At 45.4% G+C, this 23,891-nt stretch overlaps 1 protein-coding gene across 2 annotated transcripts; it reads left to right on the forward strand.

The window, feature by feature from the left end:
• The first annotated feature begins 12,424 nt into the window (after positions 1-12,424).
• LOC147228045 (cell adhesion molecule DSCAML1-like) lies at positions 12,425-22,824 on the forward strand. Of its 2 annotated transcripts, none has more exons than XM_086158426.1 (14): positions 12,425-12,629; positions 12,717-13,055; positions 15,289-15,417; positions 15,541-15,708; positions 15,794-15,864; positions 16,194-16,440; positions 16,545-16,628; positions 16,736-16,783; positions 17,092-17,220; positions 17,340-17,504; positions 21,835-21,887; positions 22,064-22,166; positions 22,255-22,285; positions 22,381-22,824. In XM_086158426.1, exons 1-14 carry the CDS (start codon positions 12,578-12,580, stop codon positions 22,436-22,438), a joined length of 1,677 nt encoding a protein of 558 aa, XP_086014552.1. In that variant the 5' UTR covers positions 12,425-12,577; the 3' UTR covers positions 22,439-22,824. The 2 variants fall into 2 exon arrangements, with proteins under 2 accessions (XP_086014552.1, XP_086014553.1); XM_086158427.1 differs by having other exon boundaries at positions 12,446-12,629; positions 16,596-16,628.
• Positions 22,825-23,891: the final 1,067 nt, after the last annotated feature.

The raw sequence follows: 23,891 nt of genomic DNA on the forward strand, positions 1-23,891 counted from the left end.
TCTTCATATCCTGCAGGGTCTCTCATTCCCCCGATCCGCTCGGACATGGTTCAACGGTTTCGGCGTCCCACCTTTCTCATGGCTGAGTTAAAACTAAATCTTGCCAAAAAAAAAAAAAAAAAAGTGAGATTCGGGATGTCTGCAAAGTCTGGCAAGTGGTCAGCATTTTTTTTTTTTTTTTTTTGTGGGAAACGCATTTTCATCCGCATCTCCCGTCACGATGCTGTACTGAGTAACAGTGAAGGAATGGATGGCAGCGTCCCAGCCGCCGTCCCAGCACATGGGGAGAGTGGAAAACTACAACAATATGGACGGGGAAGTCTTGTAGCCATATCCAAAATTTAATGTCCTCGAGCTAAAAATCCGAAACTCTGGCTCCTGGTGGAGTCGTTAGAAACAACGTGTATTATACTGTCCTTTTCTGCATTTAGCCACCAACACTTACTTATCCTGGTACTCTTTGTTTCCCCGCCACCCACCTCTCTCCTTTTTCACACATGTTCACACTCTTTTCTATTCCCACTCGCCTCAGTCTGTGTCCGTCTTTCCTCATCTTCACCCTCGTTCAGCTCTGTGTGTTGGAGGTGTTTCCGCTCTCAAACTCCCCATGAGCTCCGCTCTCCCTTGTGGGATATTAATAGGAGACGGGAGGGGGGGGGCATTGAGAACACTCAGAAGGGATGAGGGTGGGAAATTAGAATTGGAAAAAGGGCTCCGCTACTACGGGGAGCAGAAACATAAATCCATCATGCATGAATTACACACACACACACACACACACACACACACGCACGAGTGTGTTATGGTACAATAGCAAAATGAAGAGCGAGTAGGAGGAGTCATTGACAAAGAAACTGCTCAATATTCAGCGCAAACAGTATTTAGACTGGTTTCATTCTCCCACAGTGACTTGTATGAATTCTGCGACTCCCTCTGGATCATAACTTAAGCTTTTTTCACGAGGTAAACTTTTAAGACTGCAATCTTGAAATGCATTTGCCCGTTACACGGGTACATTTGGGATGAAGTAGATGTGATTTTACTTCCTGAAACCGGGGTACACAAATCTCAAGTTTTCAGAATGCTCCAAAAAATAAAGGGAACGCTTAAAAAACACATCCTAGATCTAAATGAATGAAATATTCTTATCAAATACTTTGCTCTTTACACAGGTGAATGTGCCGACAACAAAATCGCACCAAAATGATCCATGGAAATCAATTGTATCAACCCATGGAGGTCTGGATTAGGAATCACACTCCAAATGAAAGTGTAAAAACAAACTCCAGGCCGATCCAACTTTGATGTTAATGTCCTTAAAACGAGTCCAAATGAATGTGTGTTGCTTCCTGAGTGGACACGATGATTTCACACAAGTGGGATGGACTTGGAGTTACATTGTGTTGTTCAAGTGAGCAGTATATATTGTCATGACAAATTATTTACTCATTGCAGCCGCCGTGGTACAACTGCAACGACAACAGATCGGGCGGTCCGGAATAGTCGTGAGCTGCAGGTCAAACCTCAGCGACCTCCCAAAACCCTGTCTCGTTAACTTGGATTCAGGCTTGTTATGCAAATGATTCAGTTGGTGGGATTTCCCTTTAAATTACGGCTCCGCTTTTCTTCTCCCATGTTTTTCCTGTCCGGCGATGTCCAGTATTGTCGCTTTAATATTTCCACCTGCATGGTGGCGTGCGGTGGTTGGCAGAGTACTCGCAGTACGTGAAGGCATACGGTCCTCCGACTTCCCCGAAAGGTGCACATAGCAGAAGGCTGGAAAGGATTATTTTTCCCCCAATATATATCATCCACGTCATTGCCGAGTTGAAGTCCGAGGGAGTGTAAGTCCTGACGTCCCAGGTTCCCTCGGGCAAATTACTTGGGCATCAACAGACAAGCGTATTTAGGGAATAGAGGTCATCTCATGGAGCAAAGAGCGGTTTTGCCGTTCAGCGCGTTCGCCTCGGCAGTCAGAGTCGAATTCTTCCGTGTCGGCGACATCGCAAATCGATGTAGAAGACCTCGGCAGAGTTCTGATGAAGTTGATCTATCTGATACGTGTTCATTTATGCTTGGTATGTTGTATGGGAAGGTGATCGACCGGCGTCTGTTTCATGTCTATTTAAGAAGAAGAAGAAGAAGTGAAACCGACAAACTAAAAATGACCAGACTAACCCAGTGGAAGCTCAGTTCTTCTTTTTGCCCACTCCTGGTCCTACCAGACATCGTCATAAGTCAGCCAGGAATAGAATTGTCAGTACTGGCACGTTGGCTTTGGACCAGGCCAGTTTTTCAGCCCTAAATGCCATTTTTAAAATGTAATCTGTACAACCGTTGACAATGGCTCCGATTTGAACCCAAACAGGAAATCAAAGTAAACAATACTCCCCTTCAGCTGGAGCAAAGTTTATGCCTTCCAGCCGGGGGTTTATGGCGGGAGCACTTGCGCTCGTGTGGTTCCATCTGCAGTACAGGAACAGATGCCCGGCAGCGTGAGCTGAATTAACATTTACAGTTACAGAGACTATCCTGAGCTTATGAAACCAATGCTACTGAAATACAAGGAAAGACAACTCGCTTCCCAAAGCGGTGTGCTCAAGTGCTTCACTTTCAAATGCAGTGCCTTGTGACAAACAACAAACTTGCGTTTGTTGTTTGTCACAAGGCACTGCATTTGATCATTCCCCACGCTGTGACTCAGTTGTCAGGGTGTCATTGCGAGAGGGGGAGGACGTTGACGTACGAGGCTTGGTCTCGGCCGGGAGCGTTGACAAATGTAGGTGAAGAGGTGAGCCAGCGGCAGATAAAGGCTGGAAAAGACAACGTATTTTTCCGAGACCGGGTTCCCACAGTCCCACCTGCTCGCCGTCGGTCCCGCAAAAGCCCGTGTTCAAATTCGAACTGGACGCACGGTTCGTTCCCTTTCGTAGGATGAAAATCTCATTTCGATTTCATTGCCGGTGCAACGATGGCAGTGCCCTTTCGCAGTCACGCGTCGCGCCCGCCTATCTTTAAATCGCATCCATTAATTACGTCGCAAGAGCCGCTGCGTTCAAGCAACGTGTCGCAAAGCACCGGTTAAGTAAGGGAAATGATTAATGTAATTGCACTCAATGAGCAGGCTGGGGGTCCATCAGTGTGTGATGAGCCTGAAGCGGGGAATGACTAAACAACGGAAAACTCTTTTAGTGGAAACCGTCCCATAACAAACACACATTTTGCTCACAGAAGTCTCGGGGAAATACTTTGCAACCCCAGGAACGTCGGTTGCCAGAACACTGTTCTTCACGGCTTGACGAGCATCGGGAAACAAAATTACGGAGATTGTCTCGGCATTAAATGACCATCTGGCTGATCGGGAGGTGACGCGAGTGGTTTTGTCATCGAGCGTATGGATTTAGCCGCTAAGCGTTGTCGTGGGTGCTAACACCAAACTTAGCAGGAAGGGAACGTGTTGTATTTCAATCCTTCCATCGTCTGCATAACAGCGACTGCCAAGAAGTACTTCTTTATATATAAATATGCCGGATAAATATTTATCCAGTTTGACGTTATTTATTGTTATATCGTCCCGATTGTCCGAATCGACGTTCCGTAAGCGCGCGGATGTCGGAAGCGGAAGCGACTGTTATTCAGTTACAGGCTCGGCATTGTTTATATTTTGACCGGAATGAAAATGCACTCTTAAGCCGTGACTGAAGATTTAGCGTCGAGCACTTCTTCAAGAGTGCACTTTGGCGCTCGAGCTGGACGCGCACTAAATATAGTGTTTTCCTTTCCAGGTGTCCCTGAGCTGGAGGCCGGGACACCTGGTTGTAATGAAGGGGCTATTCATTTCCAGAACTGCTCCCTCAGAGCACATCGTGACATGATCTTTTCCAGGGGGTTAAAGCGGGGTGACGCTCGCGAAAGGCCGATGGCGCGACAGTCGGTTCTGTATTTATCGGAGTTTACTTTTCCGCCTTGAGTTTATATTTTCATCCAATTGCATTGCACGAGTATCCTCCTTTCTTTGCTCAGCCATGAAACCTTAAGGAAGTGCATTCGATTTTGGAAATTGCTCGCGGAGCCGCTAACGGTTTTTCGGAATTTCTATATCACCCGGCGGTAGGGAATCTTTTATCGAGCGGTTTCCAACTTTTAACCCCCTCATGCCGTTAACATTTTTTTTGAACTCAGTATATCATAGGTCATGCATCAAAGGGTTAAATATTGACCCTCCCCCCTTTTCCTTCGTCGGACTACATAAAGACATTTATTTTAAGGACACATGTTTGAGGTTGGACTTTGCGATTCAACCGTTTGTGCTGAATGTATACCGACCGGCAATGGAGAGGTGACCATGCTATTGCGCTCTGTAATGTGGAAAATATTATGGGATTGGCAGGGGGATGGGCTTATCACTCAGGCCCTGCGGGGGGATTCAGTTTCATAAAAACAACACGGCGCCAAACCCTCCGATATTCTTCCAGGTTACTATTACTACTTCACCGCTCCCGCAACTACCGAAGGCCTGAAGATGAGTCTGATCGTCCTCTTGGGGTTCATTCCGGGGCTGTGTCAGGTTGTTTTTTTTTTCAAGCGAGGCAAATTGACTTTCTCATTTTCAAGTATTTTGATGAGGCACCCGCTTTCCTGCAGCGGCTTCTTGCAAAGTGACTGCTGGACCGTGGGTGCACGCGTACCGCCAGCAGTGATTTCCCGTATTCCTGCTTGTATTTTTTTTTTTTCAACCAGATCGAAATGTAGAAATTTGACACTTCAAAACAGAACCTTTTTTGAATGATGGTTATGGAAAAGCAATTTCCCCAACATCGCATCTTTTAAGTCATAGGTGAAGTATATTTTAGATATACTTTATATACACTGCTCGAAAAAATAAAGGGAACACTTAAAAGCACATCCTAGATCTAAATGAATGAAACGTTCTTATGATATACTTTGGTCTTTACAGTTTTTTTTGTTTTTTTTTTTTCCTTTATTTAACCAGGAAAGTCCCATTGAGATTAAAAACCTCTTTTTCAAGGGAGTCCCGGAATCCAGTTGAATGTGCTGACAACAAAATCACACCAAAATGATCCGTGAAAATCAATCGTATCAACCCATGGAGGTCTGGATTAGGAATCCCACTCCAAATGAAAGTGTAAAAACAAACTCCGGGCCGATCCAACTTTGACGTAATGTCCTTAAAACAAGTCCAAACGAATCTGTGTTGCTTCCTGAGTGGACACTATGATTTCACACAAGTGGGATGGACTTGGAGTTGCATTGTGCTGTTCAAGCGTTCCCTTTATTTTTTTGAGCAGTATACTTTGTTTATGCATGTACAGGATTGGTGGATCGGTCGGCGAGGGTGCGGCAACCCAAAGTAGCCTGTGGCGGTGAAGATGGTGCTTTGTGTTTGGTGAGTGCGCATGCAATCCAGTGTAAAGCGCTTCGGGGCTACAAGATGTGATAGCATAATTAAAAGTTGAGACCAATTGTAATTACATCCGATTCATGTTCTTGCGGCTGCGCTGACCCCTCGTCCGTTCGCTCGGCTTGGCTGCGTTTAATGCGAGCCGTGAGGCCGGACGTCTCCACGACGCCTATGACAGCGTTTGCCGCGCGGGCACCTGTCAAATGAAAATCTTGGAGACTCTCCTGTACTTTAAACGACTCCTTTCAAATTACCATCTGCTCAGTGAGCGGTAAATGGTGTAATGTATGTTCCAAAAAATTGGAACAGATCAGTGATAGAGCAAGTTTTTATTCTTCTAAATTTGCCTCATTGATTTCATGCAGTTAAGGATGTGATGGTTGGCATCTCGCGATTTCACAAACGCTATTAACAGCTGTGCAAATTGAACTCTTGGTTGATAAAGCAGGAGTCTGGAAACACTCTACAGTTGACTGGTCCAAGTACCTGTTTTTTGATGGGCTTTGCTTGTTAACATGCAGCTCTGCTCCAAGTGAACAGGCCCGAATAGAAGGCCAACTCATTCATTGTCTCTTCCGTATTGTTTCTCCCGTGATGTACATCAAATACATGAACATGATTTCCTTCCAGCCCGGCCGCTCTCCGGTCTCCAGATGTCTAACAAACTTATAATTACGAGGCCATAACGCACACCGCAGCGTGCACATTTCATTACGTACCCCGTATTCATTCGCCGCTCGGTCAGAATCCCCGCGCTTACGTCTTATCTCGTATTAACAGATGAAAAGATCACATCGGGACGAGTCATCCATCAAAACAACTCCGTGGATTTTCTCTCTTTCTCAGTTCCTTTTGAAATATACGTATATGTTATATAACTCGTCCATTGTAACGGGTAAATAACGATAAATCACGTGATTGCCAGTTTGTTTCCGATCGCTTTTTTTTCGATTTCACGCCCAATATGTCAGAGAGAAAGTGGAAAGTATCCTGCAGAGGTCCTTCATCTGCACCGTGCCATCGTCCGTCTGCGGTGGGGAAGATTTTAGACTTTGCCCACACGTCTTATATTTATCCTCCGCATCCTCCGCATCCTCACACAAGCTTTGTCGATATTTAGCGCGCTTCCTTTGTTTTGCTTTTGTTTTTTGCATCTGTGCTAGTGTGGGTAGGGAGCAGTATGTGGGTGGATTTGTGGGTATGACATCTTACATTTAGAATAATAAAGTGCACGGTATTATCTGGTGTGAGAAACTAGTATCTCGGATAGAAAACTCCATCACCTTAAGCGCCGCTGGGCTCTGTGCTGTTCTACTAAAAAGAGTTCTATACTTTATTCCATCAATCCTATATTTCATCCGTGTAGACTTTGCGCCACAAGGTGTTTCAGGAGCGCCACATTGCATTTGTTAATAGTATGATGATTTACATTCGGTAGAAGGATATTTTGAAATATAGGAACAACCAAATGTAAGAAGGAGGAGGGAGAAAGGGCTTAGGGGAGGCATAAACTACAAAGCAATATTTCATTTCTCAAAATAGAATCCATTTTTCAATTTTTTTTTTTTTCTGGAAAATTTTCAAGACTATGCGACGTTAATATTTTCCCTTTGCGATAAGCTTCGGTTTCGTCGCAGGAAAGATTAAGAGCTTGCCTAGCGGAAGGGGAACGCTGGCAGTGCAGCAGTTGTTTTTTTTTTTTTCCCTTTGCCGTAATCATAAGCCTCGTCGCTCTTTATTATGTGAAACTCATATCATAGCTAGTGACTGTGGGCCACTTTGATTAATTTTGCACATTTAACGCTCGAGGGCATTCTGCAGGTCAGTCCACCTTGAGAATGCAATTTAATGTTTGCATTTCTTTAAAGCAGGGTGGCTGATACTCCTGTTGACACCAGCGCTCAGCTGCTCGGTGCGTGCACGCCGTGTTTCGCGTCCACTACTCTGAGAACCTTATCTCTGGGAAAGGAGATGGAAGGGAAAGCGACGACCTCCCCCTGCGGCTTGCAAGGTGCAGTTATCCTTAAATCATGTTGAAAGGTCTAAAAGTATGTCACGTGTTGATGAGAAGATGTAAAAATACCCTTTACATTATTGAATTTGCTGCTTTTTAATTTTATTTGCTTCACAGCCAATTTGCTTTCATGCGCGCGCTTGCCGGTGGTTTGTCATGTGGACACAATGCCTCCCAGTGGACTGGATGCACGACTACCGTCGCAGTCAAGAGATGAGACTGAAGGAAATAAATCATTTAAAAAGGAGCGATGGTGGTTAAAAAAATGATTACTTTGTATTTTGAAATATTAAAAGGGATGTCAAAATTGTAAGTCTTAATGGAAACTGCGGTGTGCGATGAACGTACGAGCGTGTAACATTTTTTTCACCGTCCAATAACATCATTCTTTTTCTTCCCGACACAAAAGAAAGACCCGGGTTGCCAACTGCTTGCGTCGCATATCTTTTTTACACGTTCATTTCAGGGCTCTTGAATCTTGTGCCGACTATGTTGGCGCCGAGAGATCACGGTTGATGTGTTGGAATAAAATATAAAAATAGAAACCCGAGCACGTGGGAACGGCTCAAGGCTGGAAAGCAAACACTGATGAAAACGATCATTTTCATTGCACACAAAATGAAGTTATTTGGGGAAGTATGAAGCATTAGAATAATAGCGGCAATGTTATTTTTCATCATAATCGTTCCGGAATTTTTGTACATCTGAAAGCGATGTCATGAAAATGCGAGTGTGAGTTGTTATGTAAGCAGCTGTGTGTTCTGTTTTGTTTGTCCATGATTTCCACATGTAGAGTGTCACTGTGGGTCATATGGGATGCGTATAAGCCAAAAAAACGTTTACCTGGTCCCGAGTCAAATATTTTCTCTCACTATACGCTGTCGACCTCCTCAACTGTCATTCTGCAGAATGCCTTGCAGCTTCTTCTGACACACACACACACACACACACACACCTGTTTTCAGGCTTGCCCTCAGTCCTGTAAATGTCAGCTCAAAGAGGTCTTCACCAAGCACGTTAGCTTGTGTCTGAGGGGAAAATTTGACGGGCCTCAGCAGGCAACATCTAGTTCCTCTTGCCGTTTGCCTCTCTTGTGATCGGGAGACATACTTTAGATTTTTGTCACTGCCACTGTGATCAACGTGGAACGAAACTATCTTCTGATCTCGACCATTTTTCCGACTGGATTGCTTGCTTTTTACGACTGAAGACATTCATTGTCGCCTGCACACGAGCGTTTTTCTCTCCGACTCCTTAAATGACATGGTTATTTTCACATTTGTTTTTCACGTTTCCGGATCTAATAACGATCCCCTGCTGTAGTTACAGCGTGGAGAACAAGTATTTGATGCATTGCTTCGGGTCATGGACCAAGTCCAGCCTTGTAGTTCTGGGCCGATCCTTCATCTTCCTCATGGTCATTGATGCCCCGCGAGGTGAGATCTTCCATGGAGCCCCGTGAACTTCCTCCATTTTCTAATCCTTGTGTCAACACTTGTTGCCTTTTCACCAAGCTGTTTGCCTGTAGTCCTGTAGCTCATCCCAGCCGTGTGCAGGTCTACAGTTTTATCCCCGCCTATGTTCCGCGGCTCTCTGGTCTTGACCATTGTGGAAAGGTTGAAGTTTGTTTGATAGAGCGCGCAGACAGGCATCTTTTATGCAGGTGAGGAGTTCAAACTGGTGCAGTTAATAGAGGTTCTTCTGAAAGAAGAACTAAAGGTCTGTGAGAGCCACGATTCTTAGTGGTTGGTAGCTGATCAAATACGTACGTCATGCAATGAAAAGCAAATGAATGACTTGACAATGTGATACAATGTGATTTTCTGGATTTTTTTTTTTTTTTGAGATCCCGTCACTCACAGTTGAAGAGTACCTAAACATAAACCTGACGGGCCTTTACGTGCTTTACAAGCGGGAAAAGCTGAAAAATCAGCAGTGTATCAAGTACTTGTTCTTTCCACTGTAACTTCGCCCGATGGCCCGGTTAGTGCCTTGCTCAGGAGCTCCGCTGCCAATAGTGTGTGTGACAATGGGTAAATCTAGGTAAAGCTTGCGGTGTGAAAGCGCTCTATAAGTGGAGCGGTTTCCAAAACGCCAAGCCTAATAATGGGATTTCATGAAGACAAAGCCAAATATGTCCTATGTTGAAGGGATAATATAAGACCGCTGCATCAGACAAAGGGTTTGTTAAGGATTTTGAGGAAAATCGCCAAAGACGAAATCCCTGCTGCTCTTCCACAGACAGAAGCGCCTGACTACTGCAGTTACCGGGGGGAGACGCTGGTAAATATGCCCAGATGAGATTTTTCCTGTGAGTGAAACTGCATCGTGTTCGCGAGGAGCAGACAATTTCCGGCGGGTTATCCGGCGCTGATGTGCAATACGAAATGTCCTTCTCTTCCAACAATACGCAAAACACATCATCGTCTTCTTTCCCCTTGAGCTTTTCCCTTCAGGGGTCGTCGTAGCGAATCGAGCGTCTCCATCTAACCCTGGTCTTTGGATCCTCCTCTCTTACACTGACTACCTTCATGTCCTCTTTCACAATAAATCTTCCCTTTGGTCTTCGTCTGGACCTCCGATTCCAACATCCTTCTACCAATATATTCACTATCCCTCCTCTGTACGTGACTACGTGACCAAACCATCTCAGTCTGGCTTTACTGACCTTCTCTCCAAAACATCTAACATGTGCTGTCCCTCTGATGGACTCATTCCCGATCCTCTCCATTCTGGTCACTCCCAAAGAGAACCTCAGCATTGAACCACTGTCTTGTCCACCTTTCCTTTCATTCTTGCTTATTGTCTTCTACCTCACAGTGTCCCTGACACGTTTCTCCACACATTCCGACCAGCTTGGACCCGTTTCTTTATCTCTTTTCCACACTCTCCGTTGGTCTGGACTGTCACGTGAGCCTAAGTACTTAAATTCATCCTTCTTGATCTCAACTCCCCGTAGCCTCACCGTTCCACCAGGGTTCCTCATGTTCACATACATATATTCTTTCTTGCTGTGGCTAACCTTCATTCCTCCCCTGTCCAGCGCATACCTCCGCCTCTGATGTTCTAGATGTTCCTCCATCTGTTCCCTGCTCTCAATACACATCACGGTGTCATCTGCAAACATCATGGTCGTCCATGGAGATTCCTGTCTCATCTCATATGTCAGCCTGTCCATCACCACTGCAAACATAAAGGCGCTCAGAGTTGATCCCGGATGTGGTCCTACCTCCACCCTCGACTTCTCTGTCACACCTACATCACTGTCCCACATGTGGCATACATGTCCTGCACCGGTCTAACATACATCTCTGCCACTCCAGACGTCCTCATACAATACCATAGTTCATCTCCAGGCACCCAGACATATGCTTTTTCTAGGTTTACAAGGGCACAATGCGGCTCCCACTGACCTTCTCTGTGCTTCTCTGATAGCATTTTTTAAGCCAATACTGCATCTGTCGTACTCTTTTTAGGCATGAAGCCATACTGCTGTTCACAAATGCTGACTTCTGCTCTCAGTCTAGTTTCCACTACTCTTTCTCATAACTTCATTGTATGGCTCATCAACTTTAGTTACTGCAAATCTGCACATCCCCTTATTCTTTGAAATGGCCATCATCACACTTTTCTTAAAAACGGGCACAATCACGCCACTGCACAAAACACATCTATCACAGCTGTTATTTACTGAACGCAACTGCACTCGTCTCTTTTTTCGATGACTGGAGGATCAGCTCCGATCTGATTTCGTATCCCAGAATAACTCGAGATTTTAGTCATCATTATTATCACTGATTATAATTTTTTGTGGAGGAGAGGGGGGTGGCTGACAGAGAGGAATATCACCGATCACAGGGCTTTTATTCACATCTGCGGACAATCTAGAATCCTAATTAGTCGGTGGAAGTCGGAGAACGCAGACTCAATTACGAAAAAGCCCCGTGCAGTACGATCTGCGCTGTGGACATTGGTTACAAAATCTCCATTTGACTACGGACTAAGAGTTCGTGTTGTTTTCTTCTGAGTGCCAGTTCCTTTTACGATCAAATTTTAGGCGTGTATTTCTTTCATTAGCCTTGCTGTGTTGGCAAAATTCAAAGCGGGAAATCCTCAGAATGAGGTTGTGACCCTGTTAAAGTCTTTTCATGAAGTTCGAGACAATTTGCAGAAAGTGCCAACTCTGCATGTTTGGGTTTATTGGGTGCTGTTGTGTTCACAAAAAACAGGTAGATAAATGTAGTTGACCTCGGTGTTGTCAATAATCAGGCGACTACAAACAAAACCGCTTCAGAAGGACCTGATTCGCATCTTTAATAGCCTGCTTCGGATTTAAATTCAAATCATTGGAATGTACGCATGTGCACATATAAGTTCCTTCATCTTAAATCCAACCCAGTTTCAGATTTAATTATCAGACTCTTTAATCCAGAGTACAAATAGATTGTATTAAAGTGGATATTATAGTGGATTATATGAAACGTTTGTCCGTCAATGGAATTTTAACACTCCCAGAATGGGATGAACTCCAGTGTTTTACAGGATCCCGGTAGGATAGGCTGGAATCATTTTTGATATTCCTGCTGAGTTGAACTCTGTATTATAAATAGCTTTTGCTCCCCCCGACTGCTTGTGGGGAGAAATCAATGAGGAAGTTATGCCGATTTTCTGAACACCCAGCAAATTGAAACGTTTGTTCAGCAGTCTCAGGGGCGATCGAGAGTTCATTGCCCTTCAGAAGCCTTCATGTTTTTGCTTGTAAAGAGGGAAGATATCTATTTGAATATGACGGATCACATATACAAAAATACGCTTTCTAACTTTTTCCATGTTTTGTTGGGATGTTCCGATCGGAATCTTGGGAGAAAAATATTTACTCGACTCCGTGAGTCGTCTTTGTCTCCGTCCGATCATCGAAATTGAAGACCCCGAACGAAGAAGGAACCAAAACCCACACGAAAAAGGAAACAGACACCCCGTATCTGCTTGCAGAATTGTCGGTGTGGGCAGATGGAGGACGGCATCATGTGATTTTGTAAACATCTCCAGCCTGAAACCGCTAAGTGCTTTGGTTGTAGTGTCCGCAGCGGGTGAACTCAGTCCTTCCTCTGTTTCTAACGCGACAGACGAAAATAACCGCAATGTTTCCTCGCGCGATTCATTTATGTTTCGGACTTTTTTGCCTGCTACTGGGTAAGAGTTATGGCGGTGGTCTTCTGCCATCGCCGCGTGCCCGACATTATCAAAACACATCTTTAACATTGTGATTTGCCTTCGCAGGATGCTCGCAAGTGACCACCCTTTTGGCAGATGCCGGAACAGATGTCGTCTTGCCGTGCAAATACGACGCGGAGTACTACGGTCGGCTCCCCTCGTGCTGGAGCGGAGGCGCCCTGCCCTACTCGGGCTGTGGCAACGAGCTGATCAGCCACGATGGCGAATCGGTGATCAAGAGGATGTCCGAGCGGTACCTGCTCCTGGGGGATATCGGGAAGGGGGACGTGTCGCTGACCATCAGGCAGGTCAGAGAGGGCGACTCCGGGACGTACGGCTGCCGTGTGAACATACCCGGCTGGTTCAATGATCACAAACACGAGGTGACCCTGACGGTGAATCCAGGTAAGGATTGAATACTGATTCTCTGCAGAGGGGAGAACCCAAAGACTCCGCCATCAAAAGCACCGCTGGTATTTTGTTTCCTAAATACCTTCAAAACAGTGATGCTTTTTCTCATCAAGTTATTTTGAATTGAATCAAATTCTTAAACCTGAATAATTTTGAGAATAAAACTGACTTCTTCTTCTTCTTCTTCTTCTTCTTTCGGCTTTTCCCGTCAGGGGTCGCCACAGCGAGTCAACCTTCTCCATCTCACCCTATTCTCTGTATCTTCCTCTCTCACACCATCTACCTTCATATCCTCTCTCACGACGTCCATAAATCTTCTCTTTGGTCTTCCTCCAGACCTCTTGCCTGGCAGCTCCAATTCCAGCATCCGTCTACCGATATATTCACTATCTCTTCTCTGTACATGACCTAACCATCTCAGTCTGGCTTCTCTGACCTTCTCCCCAAAACATCGAACATGTGCCGTCCCTCTGATAGACTCATTCCTGATCCTCTCCATCCTGGTCACTCCCGAAGAGAACCTCAACATCTTCATCTCTGCCACCTCTAGTTCTGCCTGCTGTCTTTTGGTCATTGGAACAGTTTCTAGTCCATACATCATCGCTGGTCTCACCACTGTCTTGTACACCTTTCCTTTTATTCTGGCCGATAGTCTTCTATCACATAGCACCCCTGACACTTTTCTCCACCCATTCCGACCTGCTTGGACCCGTCTCTTCACCTCTTTTCCGCACTCTCCGTTGCTCTGGACTGTTGACCCCAAGTACCTGAAATCCTCCAGCTTCTTGATCTCCACTCCCCGTAGCCTCACCGCTCCACCCGAGTTCCTCTCGTTCACACACATATATTCTGTCTTGCTGCGACTAACTTTCATTCCTCTCCTTTCCAGAGCATACCTCCACCTCTCTAGATTTTCCTCTACCTGTTGTCTGCTCTCGCTACAGATCACGATGTCATCCGCAAACATCATGGTCCATGGGGATTCCTGTCTCACCTCATCTGTCGGCCTGTCCATCACCATTGCGAACGAGAAGGGTCTCAGAGCTGATCCCTGATGGAGTCCCACCTCCACCTTGAACTTCTCTGTTACCCCTACAGCACACCGCACCAGTGTCTCACAGCTAGCATACATGTCCTGCACCCGTCTAACATACTTCTCTGCCACTCCAGACTTCCTCATACAATACCAGAGCTCCTCTCTTGGCACCCTGTCATATGCCTTTTCTAGGTCTACGAAAACGCAATGCGGCTCCCTCCGGCCTTCTCTGTACTTTTCTATTAGCATTCTCAACGCAAATACTGCATCTGTAGTTCTCTTTCTAGGCATGAAGCCATACTGCTGTTCACAAATGCTGACTTCTGCTCTCAGTCTAGTTTCCACTACTCTTTCCCATAACTTCATTGTATGGCTCATCAACTTTATCCCTCTGTAGAAGCCACAATTCTGCACATCCCCTTTATTCTTAAAGGGGATGAGAATAAAACTGACAAAAACAACAAAACATTACATTACATTGCATTTGGCAGACGCTTTTATCCAAAGCGACTTACAATAGAGGACATAGGGACTGCAAATACACTTGCAAATACAAGATGGACAGGAAATATACAGAAGCTTGGGTTAGTGAGTTGTTTTTTTTTTTTTTGGACAAAGACATACACACACACACACACACACACACACACACACACACACACACTGCATAGCCTAACTTGCTGCCTAACCTGATCTGGGGCATCAGCGCAGTAAAAAGTCCTGAAAGAGAACAGTTTTTACCTGTTTCTTGAAGGTTGAGAGAGACGATGCTGGTCTTGTTGCTTCTGGAAGTTTGTTCCACCACTGAGGGAGTAGAACTGAGAACAGTTTTGCCTGAGATCGCTTGGAGCGAGCGGAAGGTACTGCTAGTAAAAGACAAAAGACTTGTTAGTTAAAACAAAAGACAACTCACGCACAAGCCAGGAAGATAAAACCAATATCTATTTATTCGTTAATTTCTGAAGCCCAAATTGATTGATTTCAAAAATTGCAATATATTTACACCGGACTTGTAATTCATATCTCTCGATGCAAACAAGAGCCATCACCATGTCCTATCTGACATCCTCCCACACGAACAACATCTGGAAAAGGAGGCGCTGTTTGTTGTTTTCCGTCCGTTGATAAACTCACTGTTGTCGTGTCATTTTCAAACAATTTCATTCGGTAAAGTTTGTTTTTCCTGCTCAGTATGTCCATCGCGAGTGAAGCTGGAGCTCAAAGAAGTGAAGGAGAGGGCCGTGACTGTTCGCTGGCTTCCAGGATTTGATGGCGGCAGACCCATCACTTCCTATCGAATCGAACTCAAGGACGCGCAGGGTATAAAAAAAGAAATAAAAAAAAAAAAAGACTAAACCACAGGAGATAAGATTCTCGATAACGACCGTGTATTTTTGCGATATATTTGAAAGCAGTCTTTGCGTGTTTTTATCTGCTCTGCAGCATTGTGGGATCGGGCATCGAGAACAAGCGTGTCAAATCCCGCCACCACTCAGGTTTCGCTGGTGGATCTGCGACCGGGGAAGAGGTACGTCCTGCGCTTGTTTGTCATCAACAGCGTAGGCGCGAGTGAAGCCAGTAACGAACTCTTCATCAGGACCAAAGAAGCAGGTGGTCTTAAGCTTTATTTATTACCCATTTTGGAATCCGATAGAGCTACAAGAACGGTGCGTGACTATGTTTATCGCTTTCTCAGCCCCAGAAGGCCCGCCCGTTGACGTCCACGTTGAAGCCCTCTCCGCTAGAAGGCTTACAGTAACGTGGGAGGTAAAGCCGTGAATTAACAATAATCTCCGGATGGTCCAGCTGCATTCGTAAATGTCAAAGAGTCACTTCATATTATGCATCATTTGTTACATTTTAAGTGGAGCATAAAGAGATAAATGTATGATATTAATTGTGGCTGTTGTATTGAATGTTACTTTTTGTAACGCCGACCAAAAATGCGTTCAAAGAAGGCAATATAAAATATGACCGATCACAAATGACGCTTTTTAACGCAACAATACCTGGCTTGACGAGCTCGTTGATTTTCTGATTTACTTTCATCAGTTCATTTTTTGCTGATTCTGAACTCTACAATTTGTCTCTTTCAGCCTCCCGCGGCTGATCTCAGGAACGGGATTTTGTCAATTTACAGCATTCACTACAGAGAGTATAACACCGCAAGCCAGCAGCCCGGTCGGTGGCGTCACCTGAATTTGGGGGTTTCCGGGGTACGGCAAAGTGTCGTTCTGTCGGGTCTGAAGCCGTCCGCGAAGTACGGCGTGAAGATCCTGGCCGGAACCCTTGCAGGCCAGGGTCCTGCCTCCAGAGAAGTCACGTGCTCAACCCTGGACGAGAGTAAGTCGGGAGATGGAGCGCAATCACGCTGCATTCGGTTACCGATTTCAAGCCATTAAACACATTCCTGTTGGCAAAAAAGTCTGTTTATAACGTGTTTCAAGTGGTTCAGACAACAACGGCAGCCTCTTCCAACTCTTCATCGCCTTTCACAGTGTGGATAAAAGACATCACAACCTCCGGACCAGGTATTTATAAATCCCAGATGTATGTAAAAATCGATAATGACTTAGTCTGTAATATGACGAATAAGGAGTGTTTCATCTCTCGCCCCGTGTCCACGCGCCGTCGGCAGTTGACGCCGTTACCGAAGCCTGGGAGATCAGCACGGCGCTCTTCTCAGGTGGATACGTAGTGTGTTTCCTGCTTCTCCTGCCTTTTACGAAAATCCCCTGAACGCAAACTATTAGAATGGAAGGAGTAAGCGACAGTGGTCATGAATGTCACCCTGCACGCTAGCCATTCTTCGTATCATGGAAATGCTTCTACACAAAATCTGCAAGAATCCCCTTGAATTTAGAATAGGAGCCCAATACAATGTGATTCTGGACAAGAAAGTTGGAGTAGATCTTTACCGTATTCTGTTGTCAAGAAGCAGGAAATCAGTCGATCTCGATGAATTTTAAACTGCTGGACGTGTCTTTCACTCAGTACGCCCGGATCCACCGGCGCTGAGGTTGAAGTTGGTCGAAGGTCATACAATTTCCCTTATTTGGACCGCCGGATTCGACGGAGGCAGCCCCATCACCGGCTACTCCCTGGAGTATAAAGCACAGAACGGTGAGAGCTCAATCCTCTGAAGCTACATTCATGTCTCAGCCCCGTTGCGTTTGTCATGGCCGGCTTTTCTTTGGAGCATGAAATGGACAATTTGTATGTAACGTGCTCTCCCGCCACAGCCTCGTGGGAATACTCAAAGACGGTCCTAGACTTCGGCCCAAACCAGACGGAAGCCACGATAATCGAGATAAATCCTTCGACCTACAATATCCGCATGTTTGCTAAGAGCGGCCGTGGCGACAGCCGAGCCAGCGAGGTCCTGACGGTCACCACCGGAGAAAGAGGTGTGATATATTCAGATTCTCTGCTTCATCGGCGTAATCTGTAGCACTGTAGAGAGAACTGTAGCAAGGGTTTTGTAAGCTTTCAAGGCCTGGCTTCCAAAATAGAGACTCTCAACACTTTCACCACTTCGAGTGCAGCCTGAAGGACTCACAAAATGGATGATGGAACCTTATTTTCTCTCAGCTCATGCTCAGTCTAAATATTTTCCTCTGAAATGTAAAAAGTTGGACTTTTGGCCAATCTGACAGAGGGGTCTGTCCATGCATATCCACATTTGGAGCTACCTGCAATTATTAACAAGAACTATTGAGGTTTATTCATGGATAACTAGGCCATTATCTATCATTTTGACATTTTCCAGCTGTGTTGGGACCTGCTCTGCCGTGGTTTTATATGCTTATTGGGATGAAACTACAAGTTCGGCGCGGCAGTTAGCGCTTAGAGCTCATTTTCACATCAGCATCATGGTTGTCCTCGTGTAACGGAACTAAATGTAATGTAAAATAAATGTAACTACCGTACTCCCTGAGGTTAGATAACTCGTTCAAATCCAAAACGTCGCATATGCATTCCCATCTTTCTTGAAACAGCCTTTTATCTGCATCGGCTTTCTCTTCCTGGACATTTGGGGATCATTGGATTTCTTGGTTCCACGCGTTAGAAATGCCATCGCAGTGGATACACTGCGATCCAATGGCGGGACGCGGTCACTTAGCGGGTAACGCAATCGGCATAGTTGATGTAGTTGATGGTCAATGCATGTGTTTGACTTATCAATTTTAAGATGTCCTCGTGGGCCACATTTTTCCCGCGGGCTTTGAGTTTGGGGCCTTATTTTGGAGAATTTGCGTGTCTGTGTGGGTTTCTGGGTCATCTGGTCATCACCCACAGTCCAAAACCACGCCGTGGGTTCATTGGAGAATGATAGGATGTAGGTCTAGGTGTAGGTCCAGGTCCAGGGTGAACCCTGTGACAGGCTCGAGTGCAGGTTATATACATATACAGTGATCCCTCGCTATAACACGGTCTACTTTTCACGGTTTTGCTACTTCACGGATTTGCCTCGTGCGTTGTGTTCTGCATTCTGATTGGCTAAAAAGTCACTCCGCTTCTTCTGTACCTGTGCGTCAATGACGTTGCAGTTTAATATGTACACGTATGTAGAACAGCTTGCCAAATTTACATGACGTACGTGCAAATTCTCTTGCAATTTCGAGTGTCTCTAAAACCCATCATGTTGACAAAACGCTCTGGACCGACAAAAGCACCTTGCAGGGCCCAAAAGGCAGCGGACGATGCTATCTATCTGCTATCTATCGCAGATAAAGTTAAACTGCTGGACATGCTAAGGGAAGGTAAAAGCTATGCGGCTGTAGGTCGGCATTACGGAATTAATATATCTTCCGTTCCATAAAGAAGGAAGAAAAAAACATAAGGACGACAGCAGCAATAAGTTTTAATCTTCTTCTTCTTCTTCTTCTTCTTTCGGCTTTTCTCGTCAGGGGTCGCCACAGCAAGACGACTTTCTCCATCTCACCCTATTCTCTGGATCCTCCTCTCTCATACCAACTACCTTCATATCATCTCTCACTACGTCCATAAATCTTCTCTTTGGTCTTCCTCGAGACCTCTTGCCTGGCAGCTCCGTCTACCAATATATTCTCTATCCCTCCTCTGTCCATAACCCAACCATCTCAGTCTGGCTTCTCTGACCTTCTCTCCAAAACATCGAACATGTGCCGTCCCTCTGATAGCCTCATTCCTGATCCTCTCCATCCTGGTCACTCCCGAAGAGAACCTCAACATCTTCATCTCTGCAACCTCTAGTTCTGCCTGCTGTCTTTTGGTCATTGGAACAGTTTCTAGGCCAAACATCATTGCTGGTCTCACCACTGTCTTGTACACCTTTCCTTTTATTCTGGCTGAAAGTCTTCTATCACATAGTACCCCTGACACTTTTCTCCAGCCATTCCAACCAGCTTGGATCCGTCTCTTCACCTCTTTTCCACACACTCCGTTGCTTTGGACTGTTGACCCCAAGTACCTGAAATCCTCCAGCTTCTTGATCTCCACTCCCTGTAGCCTCACTGCTCCACCCGATTTCCTCTCATTCACACACATATATTCTGTCTTGCTGCGACTTACTTTCATTCCTCTCCTTTCCAGAGCATACCTCCACCTCTCTTGATTTTCCTCTACCTGTTGTCTGCTCTCACTACAGATCACAATGTCATCCGCAAACATCATGGTCCATGGGGATTCCTGTCTCACCTCATCTGTCGGCCTGTCCATCACCATTGCGAACGAGAAGGGGCTCAGAGCTGATCCCTGATGGAGTCCCACCTCCACCTTGAACTTCTCTGTTACCCCTACAGCACACCGTACCAGTGTCTCACAGCTAGCGTACATGTCCTGCACCCGTCTAACATACTTCTCTGCCACTCCAGACTTCCTCATACAATACCAGAGCTTCTCTCCCGGCACCCTGTCCTATGCCTTTTCTAGGTCTACGAAAACACTATGCGGCTCCCTCCGGCCTTCTCTGTACTTCTCTATTAGCATTCTCAACGCAAATACTGCATCTGTAGTTCTCTTTCTAGGCATAAAGCCATACTGCTGTTCACAGATGCTGACTTCTGCTCTCAGTTAAGTTTCCACTACTCTTTCCCATAACTTCATTGTATGGCTCATCAACTTTATCCCTCTGTAGTTGCCACAATTCTGCACATCCCCTTTATTCTTAAAAATAGGCACCATCACACTTTGTCTCCATTCTTCAGGCATCTTCTCACTCTCTAAGATCCTGTTGAATAATCTAGTCAGAAAATCTACCGCTGCCTCTCCTAGACACTTCCACACCTCCACGGGTATATCATCAGGACCAACTGCTTTTCCACTCTTCATCCTCTTCAATGCCTTCCTCACTTCACTTTTACTAATTTTTGCAACTTTGTGGTCTACAATAGTCACCTCTTCTACCCTTGCCTCTCTTTCATATTCCACATTCATCAGCTCTCCAAAGTACTCTTTCCATCTTCCCGTCACTCTTCTAGCATCTGTCAATACACTTCCCTCTCTGTCCTTTATCACCCGGACCTGTTGTACATCCTTTCCATCTTTATCTCTCTGTTTCGCCAACCTGTATAGATCATTCTCACCCTCCTTACTATCCAACCGAGCATACAAGTCATCATAAGCCCTTTGTTTTGCCTTTGCTGCCTCTATCTTTATCTTATGTTGTATCTCCTTGTACTTCTGTCTGTTCTCATCAGTCCTCTCGGTATCCCACTTCTTCTTCGCTAACCTCTTTCTCCGTATACACTCCTGCACTTCCTCATTCCACCACCAAGTCTCCTTATCTACTTTCCTTCCAGATGACACACCAAGTACTCTCTTACCTGCCTCCCTGATAACACTAGCTGTAGTTGTCCAGTCATCTGGAAGCTCACCCTGACCACCCAGAGCCTTTCTCAACTCCTCCCTGAAAACCGTGCAACACTCCTCCCTTTTCAGCTTCCACCACTTTGTCCTCTGCTCTGCCTTTGTCCTCTTCATCCACCTTGTCACCAGAGTCATCCTACAAACCACCATCCTATGCTGTCTGGCTACACTCTCACCTACAACTACCTTGCGGTCGCTGATCTCTTTCAGGTTACCTCGTCTATACAAGATGTAGTCTACCTGCGTGCTCCTACCTCCGCTCTTACAAGTTACCCTATGTTCCTGGTTTTTCTGGAAAAAGGTGTTCACTACAGCCATTTCCATCCTTTTTGCAAAATCTACCACCATCTGTCCCTCTGCATTCCTATCCTGGATACCAAATCCGCCCATCACTTCTTCATCCCCTCTATCGCCTTCACCGACATGTCCATTGAAGTCTGCACCAATTATCACTCTCTCATTCCTGGGAATATTCTGCATCACTTCATCTAATTCATTCCAGAACTTAGCAGCAATAAGTTTTAATAAGGATGCAAAAAGGGTCGCAACTGTCCGCAACGAGACCACGGTAAGGATGGAGTCTGCATTAGCTCTGTTGACTAACGGCAGCAGGAAAAAAAAACAATACGTTGGATACAAACGTTATCTGCACAAAAGCGAGAAAAAAATAAAGGTTTCTACTTCACGGATTTTGCCTATCACGGGTTCTTTTTGAAACGTAACCCCCGCGAAGAACGAGGATATACCGCACAGGCGTTCATAATCACCTGGATAAAGCGCCAGACTCTGGTTTGGATGCCACACCATCATGACTTTCGGTCATTTTTGTCGAGGTTTTCCAAAAAGGCAGACTTTAACTAAATGAATTGTTCCATTTCTACCCGACAGGTCGTCAGAGCGACGGTTACCCTACGACCACATCTGTCAACCCTCACGCTGCGGTAAGTAGAAAAACCCAAAGATAATTGACCTTTGCATTTCCAGGAAGTGAAACGGTGCGAGCGTTTCCCAACGCTCGGCAAAAGACGGCCGTTACTTTTAGCCTCCTGCCCCCCGGAGGAGAGCGGGAGAAATGCTCTCGGTGACTTGAAGTTGTGTTTCCCGCCGCCTCCGCCAGGCAAACACCGAGGGGAGCCAGAGCGTTCGCCTCGCGGCCATCGTCCTTCCTCTGGTCCTGTTGACGGCGACTGTCGTCATAGTGATCGCCTGGCAAGCTAGACGTGAGTTTGAGCCACATCGCCGATTAACTTTCAGATAAACTGAGAGCCAGTGAGGTGCCGTCCTTTCATTTTCCCATTTCCGTCTCAGGAATGATGAAGAGGAAAGGCAGCCTGAGCGCGTGAGTCGAAATGGGATTTTCTTCCGGTCGTTTTCGTCGCCCGGAACAATCTATCGGATTTGCCTTAACTTTCCCGATGTCTCTCTTATTTACAGGTGGCTGACAGACAGAGCCCTTTTTTACAGAGTCTCTGAGCCGGCAACCGAGCTGTGATTTAAATCTCCCGCATGGTAGGAGATGTTACAAGATGACATGATCTCATACCTGCACTTTTACAAAAGGGAGAGCTTTAACCGGTCGGGTTGCCGTTTTGATCTTCACTTGTTGTAAGAAAAGAAACAAGCTATTGAAATTTATTTCTGATACATTTTTTTTTCAGTGATAATATCTCTAACATGTGTATTATGTTGATTTCACACCCAAATCAAAGTGACATAACTTTTTATGAGTTCACCTTTCTATGTTTCTCGAGAAAATATCGATTGATTTAAACGTCTCAGCTTGTACATTTCATGTTTGTTTGAGTCGATGTGCGATTCAGTGGCACGCTTGACGACTGTCTTTTTACGGTGATAAATATAGACGCCGCTGTACATGAACACGTATAGTGACTTATTTGGTGAAGCATTTTGTGGTATTTGGTTCAATCAGTGACCGACTGAATTGTTAATTTCACCCCGTAAAGCGAATCTAAAGTAAGGCAGGGAACGTTCAGACTGAATAAATATCCAGATCATTTCTGTTGGACAACATTTGGGTCATGTACGGAGGAGGGACGGTGAATATATAATAATAATAATGAATAATAAGTAATAAAAACCACCGTTCTGGTCAGCGTTAGCAACGCGGCACAACACGATGTGACTCGCAACTTGCAGCAGATGGCAGCGCTTCTGCTTTCGGGTCTGCAAATAGCGTTTTGTCTTATTGTTAGAAACGTACCTGATTTTCCGTCGGACACGACACCCTCGTCAGCAGAATGTCATTGGAATAATAATAATAATAATAATACGTAAGATTTGTCTAGCGCTTTTCGTGGTACTCAAAGACACTTTACAAGTGAAAGACAAAAGAGAGTCAAAAAAGAGAAAGGTGGACACGGAGTGCTGGATTTTCCAAGAAAAACAGACCACTTCTTATTTGTTCATTGAGGTTAATAAGACACTTGCTTGGTGTGGACGCAGCAAGTTTCGGCGGAAAAAACAACATCCCAGGTTGTTCATCGTGTATTTTTTTCAAGGAGCAGTTCATCACGGAGTAAGATTTTTATAGTTTGCCTTTTCTCCTTTACACTAAAACAAAGGAAAAAGTCGGACTTGGTGTCACTTTGAGGTAATCATGCTACGATTTCACCGGTCGGACCCCCTCGACATCAAATGAAGCCGTTTGTGGCCCCCGGACCAAAATGAGTTTGACTCCCCTGCTCCAGAGGAAGGCCACAGAGAAGATTCATGGACGTGGTGAGAGAGGACATGAAGTTAGTTGGCGTGAGAGAGGAGGATCCAGAGAATAGGGTTCGACGGAGAAGGCGGATTCGCCGTGGAGACCCCGAGCGGTCGAGAAGATGAAGAAGATTTTAAAGTCCCTTTAACAGAAGCGCTTGTCTCACGGTCTTTGCTACTTTATCCAGACGATGGGCTCCATCGAGGAGGCCTCTTCGCTTCTT

The sequence above is a fragment of the Fistularia commersonii genome, chromosome 13 (assembly GCF_037954325.1).
Source record: "Fistularia commersonii isolate RoL2024-O1a breed Wild chromosome 13, RoL_Fcom_v1.0, whole genome shotgun sequence".
Taxonomy (NCBI): Eukaryota; Metazoa; Chordata; class Actinopteri; order Syngnathiformes; family Fistulariidae; genus Fistularia; species Fistularia commersonii.